The sequence below is a fragment of the Petaurus breviceps genome, unplaced genomic scaffold (genome assembly GCF_028583685.1).
Source record: "Petaurus breviceps papuanus isolate PSGF00001 unplaced genomic scaffold, PetGlider_PUasm1.0 126, whole genome shotgun sequence".
In the NCBI taxonomy this organism is placed as follows: domain Eukaryota; kingdom Metazoa; phylum Chordata; class Mammalia; order Diprotodontia; family Petauridae; genus Petaurus; species Petaurus breviceps.
In genome coordinates, this window is record NW_027185655.1 from 37,279,978 (window position 1) to 37,303,379 (window position 23,402).

Consider the following 23,402-nt stretch of genomic DNA (forward strand, 5'->3'; position numbering starts at 1 on the left):
TATTATGTACTTACTATGATATGCGTGGCCCTGTGCTAAGTACTTTACAAGGATCTCATTTGATCATCATGACCACCCTTGGAGGTGGGTGCCATTATTATCTCCATTTTACAATGGAGAAAACCAAGGCAGACACCGGTTAAGTGACTTGCCCGGAGTTACAAAGCTAGTAAATGTCTGAGGCAGGATTCACACTCGGCTCTTCCTGACTCCAGGCCCAGGGCTTTATCCACCAAGCTATCTAGCTGCCTCTAAGGTTCTTTCCAGCTATAAAGATCTATGAGTCTATGATTCTACCCCCATCCCCCGACATCACTATGATTTTAACAAAGTCAATCCAAAGAAAACTCTATTAATGAGTGTCCTGGCCTTTTATCAGGACAGGAAAGTGCCCCACGGTTCCCTGAGCCAGCAGAGTTCAGGCTCAGGAAGGCATTACTTAGTTGGGAGCTTCAAATGTGGGTCTGGGGAAAGACACTGTCTGTTGCCCAGCTCAGAGCAGTTTCGTCCACAGAAGGTTTGCCACCAGATGCTGGCATTTTCTGGCCACAGTGACTGATGAGGACCATTGGCAAAGGTGTGCAAAGGCTGCAATGGGCACCAGTGGATTGACTGTGGCTCTGATGATACTAGAACTTTGGGAGTATCTGAAGGCAACCAATGAAAGCCTTCTCCCCCTTCCCTTCAAACCTCCCAAGTTCTGACACTTCTACACATTCCATGTTTCACCCTCTATCTTTGCAGCAGCTCTTTCCAGATAGGGTTCGAGCAAGGGTGTGCTCACAAGAGCCGATTGTTAAATTTTCAGTGTGGGCATTTATATGTTGGAAATTGGCCAAATGCTACAAATCAGGGTTTGCCTTACTGTCTTGTTGACTGTCTAGACTTAAGAAAGTAATGGAGAAACATTAGTGATGCAGATTAGATTTGAAAGTATAACTTACATACTTTTTTTCCCACAGAGATCTAGTCATTAAACATCTATTAGCACACCCCTGGGTTGGACTCCCAAGGGGGCTGCTTCATAGTTATATAACAGAGAAGCCACATACCGGTATGAATGGTCTTTAGCAGCTCTTCAGCCTTAAGATCATCATAGCAATTCACTTCAAACCCCAGATTTGAAAGCCTGGGGACAGAGCAAAGGAAATGTTAAGACTTGCCAAAGGAACCCAAACACCTTCCAGGTCCTCCACATTCAGGCTCCAACTTTTCCAGCCTCAATTCTGGCTTGTTTCATCCTCACTCCACTGCTCTCTAATGTGATCCTGCCCAATTCTGCCTTTTGGCTTGGGATACACTGGCCCCAGGTCTGATCTAGGGTCCACTCAACATGCTATATTAGTAATGTGTACAAATATATTTATATGATTATATACATAAATAACTATACACAATATATACATATATTATACATACTTATACAATGTATAGATATACTGTATATTTATACAATGTACATATATTATATGATTATATATAATAATTATACTATACACAATATATTATGCATACTTATACTATACACACACACACACACACATATATATAGTATGACTATACAGACACACATATATATATATACCCACATATATAACTATATTATATAGAAAGAAATTGCCAAACTAGTCTACCTGATATAGGGAATATTCCCATCACACGCCTCCATCAATCAACAAATGTTTATTTAGCACCTGCTATGGGCCAAAGACTGAGGATGCAAAGATTAAAAAAGCAAATGGCCCCTGCCCTCAGGGAGTTTATGTTCTACTGGGGGAAGACCACATGTACACACAGCAGTATACCTAAAATGCACAGGAACTAGACTCAAGGTGACATTAGAGAGGGGAAGGTACTAACAATAAAGCTAAGTAGCAAAGGTCTCCCACAGAAAATGGTGTCTGAGTCCTGTCTTAATGGACTTGGTTAATCTAACTGGGAGGGGAGTAGGGGGACCTGTGGCCTTGAGGCCCTCTAGATCCTCAAGTGCAGCCTTTGACTGAATCCAAACTTCACAGAATAAATCTTAAGAACTTAGGTTGCAGGTTCCCCATGCCTGCCCATCTAGACTTAAGAAAATGATGGAGAAAATGTTAATGATGCAAATTAAAGCTCATGCCCATCAGACTTATCAAGCTGACAAGAAATTATTCACATTAATATATGAATATTAAAGTGTGAGATGGTCGCCATCATTTTGGAAAGTAATCTGGAACTATGCTCACAAAGTTACTAAACTGGGTATCCTTTTTGTCCCAGAGATAGCACTATGAAGCCTGAAACCCCAAGCCGATCAAAGGAAGGGGAAAAGGTCGTCTATATACAAAAATGTTGATAGCAACTCTTTTTATGGTGGCAAAGAACTGGAAGATAAGGGGGTGCTAAGCCATTGGGGAATGGCTGAATAATTATGGCATATGAATGCAATAGAATATCATTGTGCTATAAGAAATGATGAAAAGGCCAGTTTCAGAGAAACCTGGAAAGATTGAATGAAATGATGAAAAGCAGAGTAGGAAGAACCAGGAAAACAATTCAGACTAACATCAATGCTGTAAAAACAAGCAACTGATAAATAATAAGTAATATTTCAAAAACCTGTCATTTGGATGGTAGAAGTACTCCCCCTCAACTGACATTGATCTTGACCCCTCTCCCTTCTATTTATCTAGATGGTCTTAAGAGTTGCTTTGGTTGAAAAATTTATCACTCTGAAGCCAACCTATCACTTACTAAAGGGCCTAAAGATGCTTAAGGAATTTTTTTTCCAAACTGAGGCTAATAATGACCTCTTTTAAAAATGAAATTAAATGGGGCGGCCAGGGGTAGCACAGCGAGTAAGAGCACCGGCTCCAGTGTTGAGAAGACCTGGAGATCGAATCCCAAGCTCAGACACTTAGCACCCACCCAGAAACACCTGGCCGTGTAACCTTGAGCAAGTTACTTAACCCCAATTGCTTAGAGGCGGCCAGGTGGCTCAGCGAGTAAGAGCACAGGCTCCAGTGTCGGGATGACCTGGATCAAATCCGGGCTCAGATACCCAGCACCACACCCAGAAATAACTGGCCGTGTAACCTTGAGCAAGTTACTTAACCCCAATTGCTTTAAAAAAAAATGAAATTAAATAAATAAAACAATTATATTTTTATGAAAGAAAATGTTTCCAGCCTATTTCTGAATAGGGGGCCCTTTTCTATGGAAAAGGACTCTGAAGCTTACTTCAGAGGCCCAGGTTCAAATCCTGTCTCTGCCATTTACTGGGTGATCTTGGACAAATCAGTGAGTTTCCATGTCTCAGTTTCCTTAACTGTAATATTGAAGGGGTTAGATTAAATGACCCTAAGGTCTCTTCCACCTTGAAATCTACGATTCTTAGATCTTTATTCACCAAAACCACCCATCTTCTCTCTGGACTCATTCTCTGATTACCACTTACAAATTTTATAAAGACATTCATTCCAACAGGACAACTAGCTTCAGACAGATGATAAGATACGAAGTGTGCACTACCTTAGTACAAGGTTATTTCTGTCAGCCCTGGTCCCACGCCTTTCTGGCAAAGTCAAGTGCCAGTAGAACCGCTCGTGATTGAAGATCAAAGCAATCCCTCTCCTCTTGTGGTCCATTTTGTACCTTTCTGCTGGGTCAAGTAATTCACTGTTCATGAAAAGTCAAAGAATGAGTCAACTTCCTCAGGTACTTCTACCAAGTAATATCAGTTAATCAATAAACATGATTAAGTACCCTATGTACCTAGGACCCGGCGAGATGTTGGGGAAACAAACAAAAAAAAATAGTCCCTGTCCTGAAGTAGCTTATACTCTTATCAGGGTAGACAGCACATGCAGAGTACAGGGACAGGGAATGGACCTGTAAATTCCTTGTTAAAGGGAAACTCCAGTTTAAGGAAATACCCTTTCTACCAACGTAGGTCAGCCCCTTCTCTCCAACCTATAATTTTAGAGAAGTAAACTTTAACTTGGGGTCCTAAACTTAAAAAAAAAAATACTAACAACTATTTCAAAATAATTTGATTTTCCAATGGGATACTAATGTACTGTTGGTGGAGTTCTGAACAGATCCAACCAGTTCTAGAGAAGAATTTGGAACTATGCCCAAAGGGCAAACAAACTGTGCATACCCTTTGATCCTATAATACTCCCCTAGGTCTGTATCCCAAAGAGATCATAAAAAAGGGAAAAGAACCCCCAAGTACAAAAATATTTATAGCAGCTCTTTTTTGTGGTGGCCAAGAATTGGGAACTGAAGGGATGCCCATCAATTGGGGAATAGCTAAACAAGTTGTGGTAAATGATTGTAATGGAATATTATTGTGCTATAAGAAATAATAAACAGGGTGATTTCAGAAAAACCTGGAAATTCTTACAGGAACTTATGCAAAGTGAATGGAACAGACGATTTATACACAATAATAGAAATACTGTACAATAAAGAACTGTGACTGACTTAGCTCTTCTTGGCAATCCAATCCAAGACAGTTCCAAAGGACTCATGATGAAAAATGCCATCTGCTTCCAAAGAAAGAACTGATGCTGTCTGTGTACAGACTAATTCATACTTTCTTCCTTGTTAGGGTTTCCTTGCAGAAAATGACAACTATAAGGGGTGGTGAGGTGGCACAGTGAATAGAGCACCGGCCCTGGAGCCAGGACGACCTGGATTTGGATCCGGCCTCAGACACTTAACACACACACACAAAAATAGCCATGTGACCTTGGGCAAGTCACTTAACCCCAATTGCCCTCCCAAAAAAGGCAAAAAAAAAAAATAAGGAAAGCTTAAAAAAAAAAGAGAAAATGACTACTATGGAGATATTTTACATGATTATATGTGTATAACCTTTATCAGATTGCTTATCATGAGAGGAACGGAGTTTGGGGCAGGTGGGTGTCAGAGGCTGGCTAGGTCAACCCCTTCAGTTACTCATCTGTAAAAAGTGATGGGTGGTCTTAGGGCCCTTCCAATTCTTTGATCTGTGGTCCAGTGATGATGATGATGTTTGTATCAGCTGTGAACCAGCTGTTCTAGTGGCAGACGGAAAAACTAACCTGAGTCCAATCATCACCTTTTACAGATGCGTAATTGAAGAGGAAAGAGGTTAAAATGTCTGATGTGGGATATAATAACACTATGAACACCTTCAGTTTACAGAGTGCACTTACTCTCAGGGGGTCAGCAGTATGATCACTTACCCCTTACACAATTCACCCACTTAATAAAACCTGGTTCTACTTGGTCAGCTCTCAATGCTTTGCTCTCACCCTCCCCTCATTCAGCTATTAGCACCAGTCAAGAGTCTTTATTAGAGAAAGACCTATTACCTTTTAATTAAGGCATCTGTTTCTGTCACATTTTGTCCAGCATCTGCTAAAAACAAAAAGAGTTTTTGAGATGGAAACACACCAGGAGGTGTTAAATGTCCTCTCCCCCACAGCTACAAAAGGCTTGTCTTCTTCAAAATCGACCTTTAAGTAAAAAACTCGAGTCTTCTGGTTTGGTGCATCTTGCAAACGTCCAGCTTTGGAAAGTCTTGTTTGACTCACAAACCATTTGCATTGTATTAACCCTTTACCTTAGGGAGGGATGGTTGGCTCATTTGTGTGTTTTAATTATAGAATGATAAAAGTTTTTTAAAAAGGCAAGTTGTTCTCTTCAGGAGATACGAGATAGATGAGAAGATGATTTCCAATTTGAGAAGTCCCACATTTGTTGACATGCTGGGTGTGACAATGGGCAAACCACTCACTGCCCGCAACCAACTCTATAGACTGCCAGTCATCAGAGGCAATTAGGTGGCACAGTGGACAGAGTGCTAGGCATAGAGTCAAGAAGACTTGAGTTCAAATCCAGCCTCAAAATACTCCCTGACTGTGTCACCCTGGGCAAATCACTTACCCTCCGCCTGCCTCAGTTTCTTAACTGTAAAATGAAGATAATAATAGTACCTACCTCAAAAGGTAGTTGCGAGGCTCAAATGAAATATTTAAGGTGCTTAGCACAATAATAAATCCATATTCTCTTCCCTTCCCTTTAGTGCCCACCAAAAAGCAATTCTTTATGATCTTAGGTTACAGAGCAGGAGTCAAGTTGCATTGGCATAGAGAATTTTTTCACCAGGAATTCCTATATCACTGAAATCACAGGTCTGGTTCAAATGTGTGTGGAAGTAATTATGTATGTACGTATGTATGTATGTATGTGTGTGTCTGTAGTATAGAATAACAGCTTGCACTTACATATAGTTACAAAGTACCACATTATCATTATTGAATTGATAGCTTAACATTAAGCTATTAATATCAACTGCATGAACTTTGGCACAACCTTGTATTTATCTCACCTAAGACTCCCAATCACCCTGTAAGGTAGGTGATACAAGTATGGCGACATCCATTTTACAGACAAAGGAACCAAAATCTAGGGGGATGATGTGGTTTACTTAGAGTCCTGCAGCTAAGAATTAGTAGACTTTTAGATTCATAGGTATCAGGGACTCGAGAAGATCAATCCCCTCCATTAACAGATGAAGAAATGTGTTCCCCAAAAGTGAGCTGAATTCCCCAAGGTCATACCTATGATAAATGGCAAAGCTGAGATTTGAAGTCAGATAGCTAATGGTGGTGGTCTTTGTATTTACACCATGCTGCAGATGACAGTGCTTTTTTTTCCCCTCATAAGGCAGGGAAACAGCACCTTACAGAAAATTCACATCTGGGGGGTTTGTTTGGGGGGGGGGTTGGTGCTAAGCAAGGATCTCTAATATCTCTTAAAAAAAAAAGAAAGAAAACCTGCCTATAAGTGATAGAGACTGGGAAGACCCAGATAGGATGCTCACTCTCTTTACCATTCACCTTCTCGGGGGTGCAATGGGGCACCTGAAGGACTATAGTAACCACAGGTTCAAAAACTCTCATAATGAGGTGCAGAAAGAGGCCCATTTGTTTTCCTTAACTAGGCTTATCTGTAGCAAATTTTTTTTCTTTACAATTTAGGGAAGGTTGGAGGACAGGGACTGGAATAACGAAGTACAAAATGGCAGAAGGGGGAGAGTGAAACATTTTTTAATGTTTCATATTATATATGAAATGTATGTATGCGTGGAAAATATGAATGTGTGGAATTTATTGTATTTTTTAATGCAAGTGATATGAAATGGAGAGTCTCAGTTCTATACACTATCCTCTTACTGCATTCTGCTGTGTATGTGGAAATGCTTTCTTTTTGGTGTTTAAGTCCAGAATTTAAAAATAAAAATAAGTAATCTTGCCAGTTGCATTTGTTTTGTTGAGATGGAATCTTTGTCTCTCAGATACCGTCAGTCCTTGACTTACAGAATTCATATTTACTAAGTTCGATCACCATAAGAGTCCATTTCCCAGTGTAGACCCTACAAGAGTCCTCACTAACTCCTTGCCTCAACCTGGCCCCCTTCAGCCCTCTATGCTTTCTCTACCTTGAGAGGCAGTGTGGGTACATGGAGAAAGCATGGGACTGAGTTTGAACTGCATTTCAGTCATTTATGACATGAGCAACCCTGGGCAAGACAATCCCTCTGGGCCCCTTGTTTCCTCAACTCTCAGATGAGGAGGTTAGATTGAATGGCCCTCTTGATGCTAATAGGCCTTGACAAGTGACTGGACATGAGGGGTGAAAGAAAGTGAGGCATTGGGTGTGACGCCTCGGTTGTGACCCTGGGCCACTGGGCCCATCATCAGAAAATGTAAAGTTAAGAAGAGGGGAGGGTTTGGGAAGAAAAGATCATGAGTTTAAGTAACCACTACACAGCATTGATCTATGATCCTATGATCTCCCTTCCAACAAGCCATGGCTGTTACCCAACATCAATCAGACTACTCTGTAAGGCTCCTAGGGGCAGCTAGATGGCTGGGTGGATGGAGTACTGGACCTGGAGTCAGGAAGACTCATCTTTGTGAGTTCAAACCTGGCCTCAGACACTTATTAGCTGTGTGACCCTTTGCCTCAGTTTCTTATCTGTCAAATGGGCTGGAGAAGGAAATGGCCCGCCACTCTAGTGCCTCTGCCAAGTATCATGGGGTCAGGAAGGAAGGGTCAGACAGGACTGAACAACAACTTCCTGGACTCGCTCCAAGTGCTGATCATTGACAACTAAACTCATTGTCTTTTCCTCCCAGACCCTCTTCCAGACTTCCCTCTTTTACCCCTCACAGACAATCAGCTGTCAAAGTCCCATCATTTTCACCTTCATGACACCTCATATATATATATGCACATATGAGCGTATATGTAGATATAGATGTGTATGTATGTATATGTGTTGTAGATACATAGATACACAGACAGACACACACACATGTCTTCTCAGACACTGCCCGCACACTGGTATAGGTCTTCATTATCTCACATCTAATTATGCTGGTTGATCTCCTTGCCTTGAATTTCTTCCCTCTCCAATCCATCCTTCACTCAGTTACCAAACTGATGAAAATACTTTTTGGCTCTTAAAGCCAAACTTCCTTCATTTCCAATCTTCTTACGTCTTACTCCCCCCCTCCACCTACTCTTCCATACGGTGGGTGACACTGGACTCTTTGCTGCTCCTCATACAAGACAGTACATCTCCTGACTCCATGTATTTTCCCTGTCTGTCCTCCACACCTGGAGGCCCCTGCCCATCTCTGCCTCCTGCCTTCCAAGGTTCCCTTCAAATCCCACCTAAAATCCACAAGTAGCCCCATCACCTTGTTGCCTTTTTTTAGAGCATTGATTCCTAACAATCTTTACAATGAGTAAACTTTACTCTCCCAAACAATGAGAGCTTTTTTTGTTATTTTTTGGGTTTTTTTGGAGAGGGAAAGGCAAAGCAACTGGGGCTAAGTGACTTGCCCAAGGTCAGGTCCTCCATACTCCAGAGCCAGTGCTCTATTCACTGAGCCCCACCTAGCTGCCCCATTGAGAGGGTTTTTTTGTTTTGGTTTGGGTTTTTTTTTTCCTTTTTGGAGGTGGGAAGGTACGGCAATTTAAGTGACTTGCCCAAGGTCACACAGCTAGTGTCAAGTGTCTAAGGCCCGATTTGAACTCAGGTCCTCCTGACTCCAGAGCCAGTGCTCCATGAGAGGTTTAAAAAAAAAAATTTAAATACCTAATTGTTACAGCAATAACTATCTTTATATAGAAATAGATTAAACAACTGGACAACCTTCCAGCTAGGACAAGTAGAATTCCCTTTAAATAAGCACCACAGTAAGGTCCAATTCTATAGAAAGGGGTAACCCCACCCCCACATCCCCAGGATGATTAACTCATTCTAGCATTACTTTGCTGATACAGATAGAATGAATTTTTTTGTTGGAGAAAAGAAACCCTCTAGCCCAGGTAATTCAGTCTCCATTTTAATCTTAACAAATATACTATCCCTGGTTTGGGTGTTTTGGATCTCTGACCTTCTTATCTTTTTCTGTTGGTCCCTTTCCAGTACTATCTAATGTGCCCCCCTACCCTTTGAGCCTAAGTCAGTTTCACTTTAGATTTCTGGCCATACCTTTGCCCCCTGCTGAACATATTAAATGAATTAATAAGAACTGATAAAGTACCAAGCCCTTCTTACCTAACCAGACAGGCTTTACTCATTCATTTAACAAATATTTGTTGTGCCCACTAAGTTTAATAAAGTTAGATCCCTGCCCACCCAGGAGCAAAATTTCCCTCCTTGTTTTTTTCTTAAGACCAGGATTTCCCCATCTCACCCAAGCTGGAAGGCTACCCACAAGCCAGATGCCACTACTGACTGGCATTTTAACACTCCCCCTTCTTCTGACCTGGGCCAGTTCACCCCTCCTTGGGCAACCTGAAGGCCCTGTGCTCCTGGGGGCTCACAATACTGATGCTAACCTTAGTGAGGACACCTGATGGGCGCAGAGCATGGCCACACTCAAAGAGATCTGCCAACCTTTAAGCCCACCAGAAGTGGGAGACCTACAGGCCACCACACCAGGCTAACTTACTTATTTCTGTTGAGGGAAGCACTATCCTCCCAGTCACCTAGACTCATAACTTTGGGTTCATCCTTGACTCTTTACTCTGCCTTAGTCCATGTTACAATCAGCTACTCCCAAAAGTAGAGCGTTGGGCCTAGAGTTAGGAAGACCTGAGGTCAAATCCAACCTTGGACACTCACCGACCCTGGGCAAGTCACTTAAAAAAAAAAATCTCTTTGCCTCAGTTTCCTCAACTGTAAAAAGGGGCTAATAACAGCACCTACCTCACAAGGTTGTTGTGAGAATGAAATGAGCATAGTTCCTGGCGTACAGCAGGCACCATATAAATGCTTATTTCCTCCTTCCCTTCCCTTCCCATCCATCCTGCCAGTTCCACTCCCACACCTCTCCCTTGTGTTTCGCCTCTCCTAACTCACAAGGCTATTCAGGCATTCTTAATGAATCTCCTGGACTCTTTTCTCATTTATTAAGAGAGTACTTACTATGTGCCGGGGACATAGTACTTGTATCCACAATCTTTACTCCCAAGAGCTTGCACTCTACTTGGGGAGACAGCAAGTACAAAAAGCGTACACCACAAATATGAAGTGAATAGATACAAACACATACAAAGTAATTTGACACAAGGTCGTTTGGGAGGATGGACACCAGTAATTACAGGGATCAGGAAAGAGAACATGCAGAAGAGAACAGTACAGGGTCTTTTTGAGGGGGGCAGGTGAAGAGGGAGATCATTCCAGGCTTCCAGCTGCCAAAATAATCTTCCTAAAGAACTGGTCAATTCGGCTCAACGAAAGAGCCATTATTATGGACAAAGCCAAGAGAGCAGCTCAGCAGTGCAATGGAGAGAGTAGGCCTGGAGTCAGAAGACACGAGTTCAAATCCAGCCTCAGATATTTACTAGCTGTGTGACCTGGGCAAGTCACTTAACCCTGCGTGCCTCAGTTTCCCCATCTGCAAAATGAGTTGGAGAAGGAAATGACAAACCACTCCAGTATCTTTGCCAAGAAAACCCCAAATGGGTCACAAAGAGTCAGACATAACAGAAAACTGAACAACAAAAATACAACGCCAAAACACACAACAGTTCATTCCCTTATGTTCTACTGAGGGAATTCAACACTCAGTAACTACAATTATACTTTTAGGAGCAAGAGAGCCCTAAAAAGCCAAGACAACAAGCATTTATAAGTGCTGCTCCTGTCGGTCCTTTGGTCAGAAACCCTCTATGGCATTCTATTGCTTCTGAGATAAAACACAAATCCCTCGCCAGGCTTTCAAAGTCTCTCCCAGTCTTGTGCCATCTTGGACTTGGTGTTGAGTCTACAGACCACTCCCACGGAAAGAAGCCAGGCCCCTCACCTAGCGTGTCTTCCCTCCTCCTCTCACCCTTTCAGAAGTCTCATGTGCCCTTCAAGGCTCAGGTCAGGGGCCACATGCTTAGCAAAACCTCTTGCTTCTCCCCTATCAGTTAGAACCCTCTCCCTCCTCCATCCCTAACTTTCACTTAGCTTGGTAACTGGTGCACCCTGTACAGTAGAATGTCAACTACTGGAAGGCAGGACTTTGGTCATTGCTTCCAGAGTGTTTGCACACAGTCAGTGCTTAATAAACATGTGCTGAATTACTGAAGAACCACTGTTCCTAGGTGACTTTTTTTCAGAACTGCTAGCCTTTTGGATCACTCTGCTCCGGATATAGAAAACCACCTAACAAATGCTTAATGATTGAGAAAACTAGTCCCTGTCCCTAAGCTCAAAAATTCTAACACCTGGAGCAAATTAAGGGGGAGTGAGGTGAAAGGGGCAGAACTGGGGAGAAATCCCGAATCCCAAAACATAAAGGCCCCTGGATCCAAGCTGCTGGTAAGGCTATTAAGGGAGGGAGCTAGGTGGGATGGGTCCCGGGCTACATGAAGGGCTAGGATCCTGTCTTGGCTAAGAAACCTTCATGAAAGGTGTGACTTGGGCCACTCCACTATAGAATGCTGCATCCTGAATGGCTAGTCATCCTGGGAAACCTCCAGTTTGGACTAGTAAATAAGCTCTCTCCAGCTGATCAAAGATGCAGATCACTGACCTTCCCAACTCCCTGGAGAAACCCAGGAGGCAGCAAGAGGGGGTGGCCGTAAGTAAAGGTGGCAGGCCAATGGACTGGAGGAAGGGGGAAGAGAGTCTGCTGCGCTGCTCTCTGCAAAGCCCTCACCCTAGTCAGGGCATTGTGGGGGGTGGGGAATCCCACTCTGCTCCCTTCGGACCTCCACCACGACTTTAGCTGACACAAAGCAGGTAAAACAAAAAGATGCCTAATTGAAATATTTAACTACTTAAATATCACATCTCCCTTATGGGATATTCCAGCACAGGGACTAAGTCAGTTCTTTGTCTTTGTAGCCCTGGCACCTAGAACAGTGAAGGGCTTAATGAATGTTTGAGGAACGTTTGAGGTGTGGGGTTTAGGGGTGCCTGAGACCCCAAAATACCAATACACTGGGTCTTGCAGAAAGAATGATTCAAGCCTTCTCTCAGCCAAAGTAAAACAAAGTTTATTAAAGATTTGTGGGGCAGCTAGGTGGCACAGTGACTAGAGCACTGGCCCGGGAGTCAGGAGGACCTGAGTTCAAATCAGACCTCAGACACTTGACACTAGCTGTGTGACCTTGGGCAAGTCACTTAACCCCAATTGCCCCTCCAAAAACAAAAAAAGATTAGCCATAATGGGTAGACTCCTAAAGTAGCCTAAGTATTCGTGACACTTACAAGACGGCCAGAACAATCTGACACAGACTGAGTCTGAGCTAGATTCAATCTTGGTGCCTGCACTGGATATACTGAAAGACTGAGGAAGGGATATAGGTGTAGCCTAGAGGAGGGGTTTGGGGAGGTCTTGAGTCATCTAAGCAGGATCTTGGGGACTGAGGTCACACTCTAGGAATGGGATTAAGGGTGGGAAATAGCTTGAAGGCTACCAGGAGAGGACAGACAGACAGTGGAGGGCTAGGCTAGGCTAGTTTAAGGGTAACAGATTTGGGCATAGATATTTTGATAGGATCAAGGGTGGGAAGTAGTTGGACAATGAAGGGCTAGACTAGGTTATGAGTAACAAAGATTTGGGCCTAGAGATAATGAAAGGCTTATGGCCTCAGGCATGGTGTGGGAAGATTCAAGGGGGTTCCCAGAGCCCAAACCCCAGCAGAACCAAAATGAATTCTGGCATTGACTATGAGCCTTTATCACACAGGTGAGAGCATCAACAATAGCTCTGCATCCCCACCCTGGCTCTGGGGCAAGCCTTGGTTTGCTCTAAGAAGCATCATTGGGCATGGGGGGCAAGACACAAAAAGTACTCTAGAAGAAACCTTGAAGTTTTCATCTCATTGCCTCCCAGCCCACAGTTGAAGGGTTTTGGGGGGTTTTAGTTTTTTAAAAGCTTTGGGTCAGTAATCGATCTGGTGAACAGTGTTGGGCCCAAGCACACTCTCTCAAATAATGGGAGCCAATCATTCCGAAGGATTAAATGAATTCAGTTCGGAGCCAATAGCTAGGCACCCACAACGAACAAAGCCAAAGGGCTGTCCCGGCATTTCCTCCGAACAGCCGGTTATTGTTTCCAAACAAGTTCAGACACCTAAGGGTCTGAACACCGGAGCACCTTCTCCCCTTTGCTGCGCTTTTGGTGGGGGAGGGAGGGACCCCTCGGGAATTAATGTGAAGGGGAGGTGGAGGGCAAGGGCACTCTGGGTTACTCCGTACCCCAGCAACAGTCGCCCTGACATCTAACCCCAAGGGAAAGTGGAAGAGACGAGCTTCTCCCTGCTGTCCCCAAGGAACCTTTAGCTGTATTTTCATTTTCGGGAGCGAAAAGTAAACCCCCCACAAGCACGATGATTAAGAATTGCTTCCACGGATACGGTGCTTTAAGGTTTTCGGAGCACCCGGCACGGGTTTTCGATCCCATTTGACCCTTACCACGACGCTGGGGGAAGAGGGGGTAGAATCATCCCCATTTTACAGATGAGGGCACTGAAGCACCCAGCTAGTAAGGAAGCGCCTGAGCCAGATCAGAAGACTCCGGCAATCCACGTTGTCACTCAAGAAAGGGCTTCTCTCTTAATCGGTAAGGCTTTATTATGTGTGCACGAGTCCAGGAATAAGAAGAGAAGGAAGCGAGCCCTGTGAAAGCAGCTCCTCCCGGGCAGAGAAGGGAACATTAAAAAAACAAAGGTATAAACCGATCCAAAGAAGGCGAATTTTCCCAGAGCGGCGGCTGGAGAGCAGCGGGGCAGGAAAGGCCCCGAACACACCACCCGACCCAAGCCCCGCGGTCTACCCGTTAGGAACCAAGGCTCACAGCTGGGGGCAACGGGCTGAGAGGAAGAGCAGGCTGGAGCTGGAAGCCAAGTTCTCCCACTCCAAATGGGGGGAGGAAAGTGGGGAGGAGAGAAGAAAGGCAAAGAGGGGGAAAAAAAGGGAAAGAGAAGGAACGTGGGGTGAAGAAGTAGCAAGGGAGGGTCTGGTCCGGGGCGCCCCTCCTCTCCCACCTGGGGCCGAGAAGTCCCCGCCGCGGGAGTCTGGGACGTTCATGGTGCAGGCTCGGGGGCTCGCTCCCTGGGGCTCCGTCTCTTCCTGGCTGCTGTTTGCAGCCCCCGCCTCTTCCTCCGCGTCTCCTCTGCTTCCTCCTCCCCCTTTTCTTCCTCTTCCCCTTCCTCCCCCCAGTCTCTCCTCCCCTTATCCCTCCTTCCCTCCCACCCCGCCACTGCGCGCTGGAGCCCGCCCCGTCCCCATGGAGAGAGCAGTTCTGGGCGCAGGGAGGTCTGACACACGTGGAGCCTGCGCTAGCTGCGCCACTCGAGTTCTGATCCCGCCCCAGGCATTTCTCCCTTCTGGCCGTCCCAGCCTCGGGTGCCTCAGTTTCCCTGTTTGTTAAATGATGCCGTAATAAGCCTCTGCTTATTATTTGTCCCAGCCCGCCCCTTGGGTCTATCAAGTGTCAATCCCCGTAGTTCTGATCCCTTTACTGCACACCAAGTCTTCTGCCTGTTATCCAGAGACACACTTGGTCTCCTGGCTGCCTCACAGACACGGCTCTCCGTTTCTCGCTTCCAGACACTGTCTCCAGCTGCCCCCATACCTAGAATGCTCCCCCTCCTTTGCAACTAGAGACCTCCCTAGCTGCCTTTATGTCCCAACTCCAATCCCACCTTCCGCAGAAAGCCTTTCCCGAGCCCTCTTAATTCAGCGCCTACCCTCAGTGAATTATTTCCTCTTTATCCAGTATTTAGCTAGCTTTGTTTATATTTGTTTGCATTTGTCTCCCCCTTTAGATTGTAAGCTCCTTAAGGGCAGGGTCTGTCTTTTACTTCCCCAGTAGTGGGGCTTTTCTAGGAGAACCAAAATGACTTCACTAATGCTAGTCAAGTTACAGTGTGTCCCGCTGTGGCTGATCAGACCCATAGAACTCGGAAGGTCACATGAAGGCACAAGTAGTCCATGTGAACATCTGGGGTGAATTCTCTAAATTTGTGCATCTGGCGTTTCCTTTGAGCTGTCTCAATCCTGCTTTGCCCACAGAGCACAGCCCCTTCTCTGATGTGGGCACACCATGGTGAGCGGTCCTGTGCCAGTGTCTCCCATGTCACACAACCAATTCCAAAGAGACCTTGAGAATATCCTTGTATAGTTTTTTCTGACCACCATGTGAGCTTGCCCTATGTGAGTTCTCCATAAAATAGGGTTTTTGGCAAGCCTATGTTTGATATTTGAACATGGCCAGCCTGAATAAATGTTTATTGACTGACTGATTGAAGGGGCAAGGGGGATACATTTTGTCTTTGATCCCTAAGAAAATGGAGTCACAGGAGTTTCCCATAAACACTAATTCATGGAGAACGAGGGACCCAGGGCTTTAGCATAACCACACTGGAGTCCCCCCAGTCTGGGTGTTTTATTAGGCCATTCCGAACCCTGCTAACCCTTACTCCCTCCTCCTCTCCAGTCAAGCTGACTTCAGCTTTTCTGTGGCAGGAGGTGTCATCTGAAAAATGAAGTTCCTTTGTCAATCAGTCAGATCAGGGGCTAACCTTCAGGCACAACTTGTCTCCAGATATTTTTGCTCGACAAAACAGATGCAGAGTTTGTCTGGTTTCAAGTTGAATAGTTTGAAGTGGCAGAGAAAAAAACTTTGTCTTAGAATAAGAACTAAGGTGGCCATTAGGGCTCATTTGTATTTGAAGGGTGTTTTTATTTCACCCACGGGTTTGAAAATATACCAAAATGGCTTAAAATAACTTCATAAGTATTTAGTGGAGGGTAATTTCAGTTTCTAAGACTTTCCTTTTAGTATAGAGACAACCTTCAAGACCATTCAGATTAGATTGACTATAACAAAAAATAACAACAAAAATTCCAAATTTCAGGTATTAAACATTAATTAGGACACAAACAAGCTTTTATTAAGCAACCAACTATGTGCAAAGCCAAGGTGCTAAGCACTTTACAAATATGATCTCATTTGATTCATACAACAACCCTGTGAGATCAGTGCTATTATTCTCATTCGGCAGTTAAGGAAACTAAGGCAGAGACAGGATTAAGTGACTTGCTACTAAGCCTTTGAGGTTGGATTTGAACTCAAGTCTTCCTGGCTGGGGATACTAGGCCAAATAAAAAGTTCTGTCTTCATGGAGCAGAGCTAAAACACCAACAGAAACAAGCATTTCATAAACCGAGGAGGGAGAGAGCGTGAACTGGACTAACAAGGGAAGGTTTTGGCAAGAAGATGATATCAAAGCCAGGCTTCTATAAGGGAGGGAGGCAGTGTTCTCTAAGCATAACAAGCCCCTTAATCCAACAAACAGGAAGGAGAGGGAGTACTGAGAGGCGCAGCAAGGGTGGTGCAATGGGTGGAGCACTGGGGATGGAGTCAAGAAGGCTCACTCCCCTTCCTGAGCTCAAATCCAGCCTCAGACACTTAGTAGCAGTGTGACCCTGGGCAAGTCACTTAACCCTGTTTGCCTCAGTTTCCTCATCTGTAAAATGAACTGGAGAAGGAACTACAGTATCTCTGCCAAGAAAACCCCAAACAGGTTCACTAAGAGTTGGACATGACTGAATGAACAACAGGCATATTGAGAACAGGGAGTCCAATTTGTTTGGAACATAGAGATCATTTTGCTTTTTTTTGGAGGGGGGAAGGCAGGGCAGTTGGGGTTAAGTGATTTGCCCAAGGTCACACAGCTAGTGTGTCAAGTGTCTGAGGTTGCATTTGAACTCAGGTCCTCCTGACTCCAGGGCTGGTGCTCTATTCACTGTGCCACCTAGCTGCCCCAGGAACATAAGAGATCTTGAAGGGAAATAAGAAATTACATCAAAGGAGGTTTGGTTTTGCCCTATCAGCATATTTTTCCATATCAATAGTTTAGAAAAGTAACTTGAAGACAAGTATTTAGGATAGAAAATTAAGGTAAACTGAGATAAGGTTCTGAGCACAATCAATTTATCAGTTAGGTTATCAATAACTAATAAATTAGAGGCATATTGGCGGGGCAGTGGACAGAGTGCTGAATATGGAGGTTCTAAGTTAAAATTTGACCTTACTAGCTGTGTGACTTGTGGGCAAATTATTTAACTGTTTGCCTCAGTTTCATCATGTGTCAAATGAATGTGTCAACGACTGCCCAGAGTTTCCTCTGGTCAAATCACACAATTCTTCTCAAAGTGAGCCCCTAAACAAAGTCTCACATCAGGGTATATATAGCCTGGTCTTGGCTCAGAGAATGTCACAACCCTCTAGACCCACTGCCCAATCACTGTGAGGACATTCCTGAAAACCAAGCCTCAGGCTCCAGGTGCACTTAAGCCTATCAAAGGGCCTAGAGGCAGGGAAGATCTTAAATTCCCATTCCCGTAACAGTAGTTTCCTCAGCTCCTCCCTCTTCCTCAGAGAGAGGTGGGAGTAATCCTTACCAGACACAATTAGTCAGAAGAGGTGGGAGGCATGGGCCCCCCCCCTCCCCCCCCAGCACCTCAGGTCTGGCTTTGATGGAATCAACTGAATTTGAATGGTGGGTGAGGTTACCAAGGGTAGACCCCAAAGTTTGACGGTTAAGCAAGTTTCTCTGCTATGTAGGTGAAAGGTGAAGCTTCAGGGTTAAGGAATTTGGTCTGACTAGTCCTGGGAAAGTGCCAGCTTGAATAAATCTTTAAAAGGGAATTAAAATCAACTTTCAATTTTACATAAGTAACACCTGGATAAATAAAATCCGAAGAAAATCCTAAAATGCATTTTATTTGAAATTTTCAATCATTTCAACCAAATAGTATAGAATTGATTTTATTAAAAGTTAATGAACATAAATAGCCAGTGCCACCTTGAGTTCAGAGAGATCTAGGTTCAAGTCCTGCCTCTGAGACATACAAGCTATTTGACTGACTGGGCAATCAGCCACTAAACATTTATTACCACGTTTATATGTGTGTACAGCCTTACAGTTCACTTCTAAGAATCCTTGAACAAAGTGACCTCGAAGAACACTTCTGCCCCTAAAACTCCCTGAGTCTGACTCCCAATCAACAGAGGAGTGTCAGAAAAACAGCAGGAATAGTGATGGCCTGGCATCTAGGGCGCCCGTGAAGGGACACTCAGAGAATAAGTCAGCCCTTCCTGTTAGCACACTGCACAGCTGACCTGGCCGTGTCCTTGAAAGTTCTTCCAGCAGAGGAAAAAAAGATATTACTGACTAGAGGCTGTTAGGCTGGTGAGCACCTGGGTCAAGCTGCTTTGGCCAAAAGGCCAGTAACTGTGCTCTGTAGGCTGCATCAGGGACAAAAGGGCTTCTTCACCTTAGGAAGAAGTGGTTGTTAGGGAAGTGCAGTACAGAAATGAGCTTTAAACGGCCAGTAAAAATAAATACATACATAAATAAATAAACTATCTGTGTTGCTGCTTCTGCCTTAGGACAAAAGGGATGATTTCAGAAAATTCTTGGTAGTATGAATTGATGCAGAGTGAAGTGATTAGACCCAAGAAAACAATTCATATAAGGCTTATTTAGGGGTTGGGAGGTAATTTATTTAAAACTTAAATGGAAAATGAAAAAAGAAAATTATGCTATGTACGTGGCAGAACATAAGAGAGGATTCAATATAAAATAATAAATATCCATTTAAAGATAGCCTATATAATAAATACTACAGTTTTCAAAACTGCCCAACTTGTCTTTGCTTCCTTGTAGGTTTTCTTTTGTTCTCTTTGGTGCAGAGAACTTATTACTTTTTTTTTCCCCTCTCCTTTTCCCCCTCCCCGTCCTAAAGAAGGCTACAATTAAGCATGTATATATGTTAGCCTCTATAAACATACACATCTACAAATATATGCTCATACCTATATTGATAAGAGTAAGATTGTACTCTACTTATTTCCACTTGTAAGTGGATAGCACCTTCCTTCCTTCATAAGTCCAAGCCTTTCCATGCTCGTCTAAATCAACCAGCTCATCATTTCTTACACCACAGCAAGATTCCAACCCAATTATACCCTATTTGAGAGATTGTCTATGAAAGCTTTTTCAAATTTCTGCACTCCTATTTTTGTTTTATTTAGACAAGAAAATTTTAATTTAATCAAAATTATCCATTTTACACTTCAACAATGCTCTCACCTTGTAATATGGTTTAGGGTTTGATACTACTGAATCTGCTTCTTTTACATCTTTTTCTCCCTGGTTTCTTTGAATTTCCTGACCTTTTGTTCTTCCAAATGACCTTTATTATTTTTTCTCAGATAATTTATTGGGATGGCATTAAACAGATTGGCCAAGTAAAACTGTCATTTTTTATATTGGCTTTACCTACCCATGAACAATAAATATTACTCCAATTATTTAGATCTAACTTTATTTGTATAAAAAGGCTTTTATGTTTATGTTCATATAGTTTCTGTGTCTGGCAGGTATACTCTCAGGTACTTTATACTGTCTAGTTATTTTAAATGGTTTAAAACAATATTGAATAACATTGCTGACATAGTGTAGTTTCCCTATTTTTCTCTTTTGATTAAATCTATTTTAGCTTTAACTTTGTCTGAGATCATGATGACTACTCTGCTTTCTTTTTAAAAATAAATCCTACTCCTGGCCTTTATTTTATCTTTGTGTGCGTATCTCATTTTTATAGCATCTCCTAAACATACTGCTGAATTCAAATTTTTAATCAGTTTCCATTTTATGGGTAAATTCACCTCATTAACATTCTAAGCTATAATTACTTCTGTATTTTCCTCCTTCCTATTCTTCCTCACCCTATTCCTATCCCTCCTCACTCCTCTGCTTTACTTTTATCAGCTACCTTGCCCTCCTATTCCTTACCTACCCACTCACACCGGTAAGAGTCCCTTCCTTATCCTTTCCCCCAACCCTTTGCTCTTTTATTTCTCTCTAAATTTAGAAAACTTTTATATATATGTTGTTCCCCTCTTTAAGCCATTCCCAGTGAAATTATGGTTCCAGCACTACCTACCCTCCCCCCACTAGGTCAATTTTCCCTTTTATGCCTTATTTGTATAAGATGGTTACTCCTCATCTGTCCAGATAATTTTATTTTTAGAATCACCCCATCATACTCAGCTCGGCCCAAGTTTATTTTTTCAAACTACCCGAATGACAGTCATAAAACCGATATGTTCACATATAAGAAGTAAACAATTTGACCTTAGTGAGTCCCTTATAGTTGGTCTCTCATGTTTGCCCTGTATTTCTCCCGGATGCTGTTATGTCCAATCTTCCCTTAAGTGGACGGTCCTTCAGTCTCCTCCTACTCAGCCTGCCAAGGCTGCCCCCCAGGGCTTGTCCAGTTCCGCCTGAAGGCTGGGTCTTCCCTGGATGGGGGAGCTTCTCTGCTTAGCTCAGGAGAACAACTGCTTATCCTGATTTTTGTTCGCTGCTGCTTCTCTAGCTTCTCCTTTTTTATGGAGGAAATCTGGAAAGTCAAGTTTTCTGACCTACACTGTCATCTTCCAAGAATCCTCTTTCCAGCTCATTTAACAGATGAGGAAACTCTGAAACAGGGTTAAGCTACTTGCCCAGGGTCACACAGCTAGTCTGAGGCCAGAAGTGAATTCAGGAAGATGAGTTTTCCTGACTCCAGGCCCTCCATTCCATCCACTGTGCCAACTAGATGCCCACTCAATTTCTAAATCCATGAAAATAAAAGGAAGTTAAGAAGTATAGACAAGGGCAGTATTGAAAGTAATGTGTAGAATTTGTTATGGACTTTTAAAAAGTATAAATGGTATTAACTGAGATGGTTCATAGAGAATCTTCTTTTTTGTGTATTTTGCTGTGTGTATAAAAATGCTCCCTTTTTGGTGTTTAAGTGAACTTATCTGGAAGGTATATATTCAGGGGTTCTTCGCATGGGGGCTATGAACCTGTGAATGTTTTTCCTGAGCATTTTGATAACTATTTCAATATAACTGATTTCCTATGCCATAACATGATTCAATGCCAAGCAAAGGCAACTTCCCAAGGTTCAGAATACCAGCATAGGTGCTCTCCATTTTATTCAGTGACAAATTAAGAACAGAGAGAATCAACATATAGCATCATTCAAAATACAGCATTTACCAAGTGTGATTTAATCAAATACTACCCCACCCCTGGACATTACATTCATTTAGTCCATCACAAAGCCCCTCTTCTCAAATGGAGATTAGTTTCCAATCATAAGTAAAGTACACTCATTTGTTCAATCACAGAACACAAGAAGGTCAAAAGCTCCTCCCCCTTGGATCACAATTGAATCTACCCCAGAGTTACAACAAGCTAAAGCACAGCATTTAATACCCAAATAGAGGTCTCTTCTTCATCTTGACACAGGCAAGTTCTCAGCAATCTTTGTTCTTGGGGAGACAAAGCTTAGCAAGGCCACAAGATACATTGGCAGTGTCTTCATTAATTCATTCTCTTTCTGCAGAACAGTCCTAGGACCCCTGAAAACATTAACAAAACCCCCTTCCAGGATTTCTGTGAACATACAACAAGAAAATCCTTCTTCAGGGCTCCTAAACCAACAGCAGGGTTCCAAAACCTCTGCAACAACAGGACTGTCTTTCACCAGTGGACAAATCTGGCAAAACAACATCAAAACAGACAGACAAAGTACCAGTAAAACAGCCATGTCTCCTCAGTCCTTGGCAGCTCCGGGGGCAGCTCTCAAAAGTCCTGGGCAATTCAAAGTGGCCTTCAGCAATCCTCTCAGTCTCTCTCTGCCTCCAAGATGCTGCTTCCAAAAAGTTCTTCTGCCTCTCTCTTTTCTTGTGTCTCTCTAAATTTACGTCACCAGCTCCTCCCAGTTCAGCCCTCTATTTTCACATCAACAAGTCCATCCCACAAGTGGGATTCACAAACTCTGGGTTTTAACACAATCAAACCAAAAACCAAGCCAATACAGGGGGATCTTTAAATTCCATTCCTATTACAGCAAGCAGTCCATAGGTTTTGCCACACCGACAAAAGGGTCCATAACACAAAAAAAGTTAAGAACCCCTCCAACTGGGGTCCTTGGAAAAAAAAAAAAGCCTGTAATTACAGAATAGAGGTAACCAAAAGTGCAACCCATGGTTCCACCCACACCTTCATTCTGGAACTTGGTCCAAACCAGATGCAAATGTAGTAAGGAAATATTTTCTAAATAAATTATAAAAATATAAAAGAAATATTAATATGTGGTTTTCTAAGTCAACACATGGCCACTAGGAATCTGGCCCCCATTTCTATTTGTGTTTTCACACCACCTTCACCAAAGATGTGAACCGGTCTAGTCTAGGCTTGGGGAACCTAAGGCCTCAAGGCCACATGTGGCTTCTAGGTCCTTGGGTGTGGCCTTTTGACTGAGTCCAAGTTTTACAGAACAAATCCTTTTATTAAGGGGATTTGTTCTGAAGTTTGGATTCAGTCAAAGGGCTATACCTGAGGACCTAGAAGGCTACATGTGGCCTCAAGGTTCCCCAACCCAATCTTGTCTTACGTCCCAGTATTATCATGGAACAACACACAAAAGTACATAAATTTTAAAAAGATGGATTACCATCCCACTGTGACCCAAAGGACCTGGCTCCACTGTTGTATGATTTGTGGGTGTGATAGCCTCTCTACACCTCAGCATATCCGTCTATGAAATGAACATATCAATACTCATAGGGTTGTGTGAAAAGACACTTTACAACTGTAAATATGACTTTAAAAGTTCAAATTATCTCTTAATGAAAAGGATATTAACTCCAAAAAGATAAGTCATTTTCACTTTTTAAAATTTGATTTTAGATACTAGAGAAAATTATTAAATTTAAAATATCTTGAAAACGAAGGGCAAGAGGAGCTGGATTTGACAGGCTCCCTGCCTCTGACAC

General features: G+C 43.1%; 1 protein-coding gene across 6 annotated transcripts in view; it reads right to left on the reverse strand.

Moving 5' to 3' along the window:
* LOC138166582 (caspase-6-like) overlaps positions 1–23,402 on the reverse strand; it is a 61,103-nt gene that overhangs the window by 16,550 nt on the left and 21,151 nt on the right. For 2 of the 6 annotated variants that reach the window (XM_069095068.1, XM_069095078.1), the window contains exons 4-6: positions 5,343–5,388; positions 3,511–3,657; positions 1,053–1,129 (exon numbers count right to left, since the gene is read on the reverse strand). In XM_069095068.1, coding sequence (XP_068951169.1) covers positions 1,053–1,129; positions 3,511–3,657; positions 5,343–5,388 — 270 coding nt within the window. Of the gene's footprint in view, positions 1–1,052; positions 1,130–3,510; positions 3,658–5,342; positions 5,389–10,480; positions 10,538–14,538; positions 14,696–23,402 lie in introns of those variants that run through there. The other 4 variants (XM_069095074.1, XM_069095080.1, XM_069095082.1 and 1 more) reach the window with 4 other exon arrangements.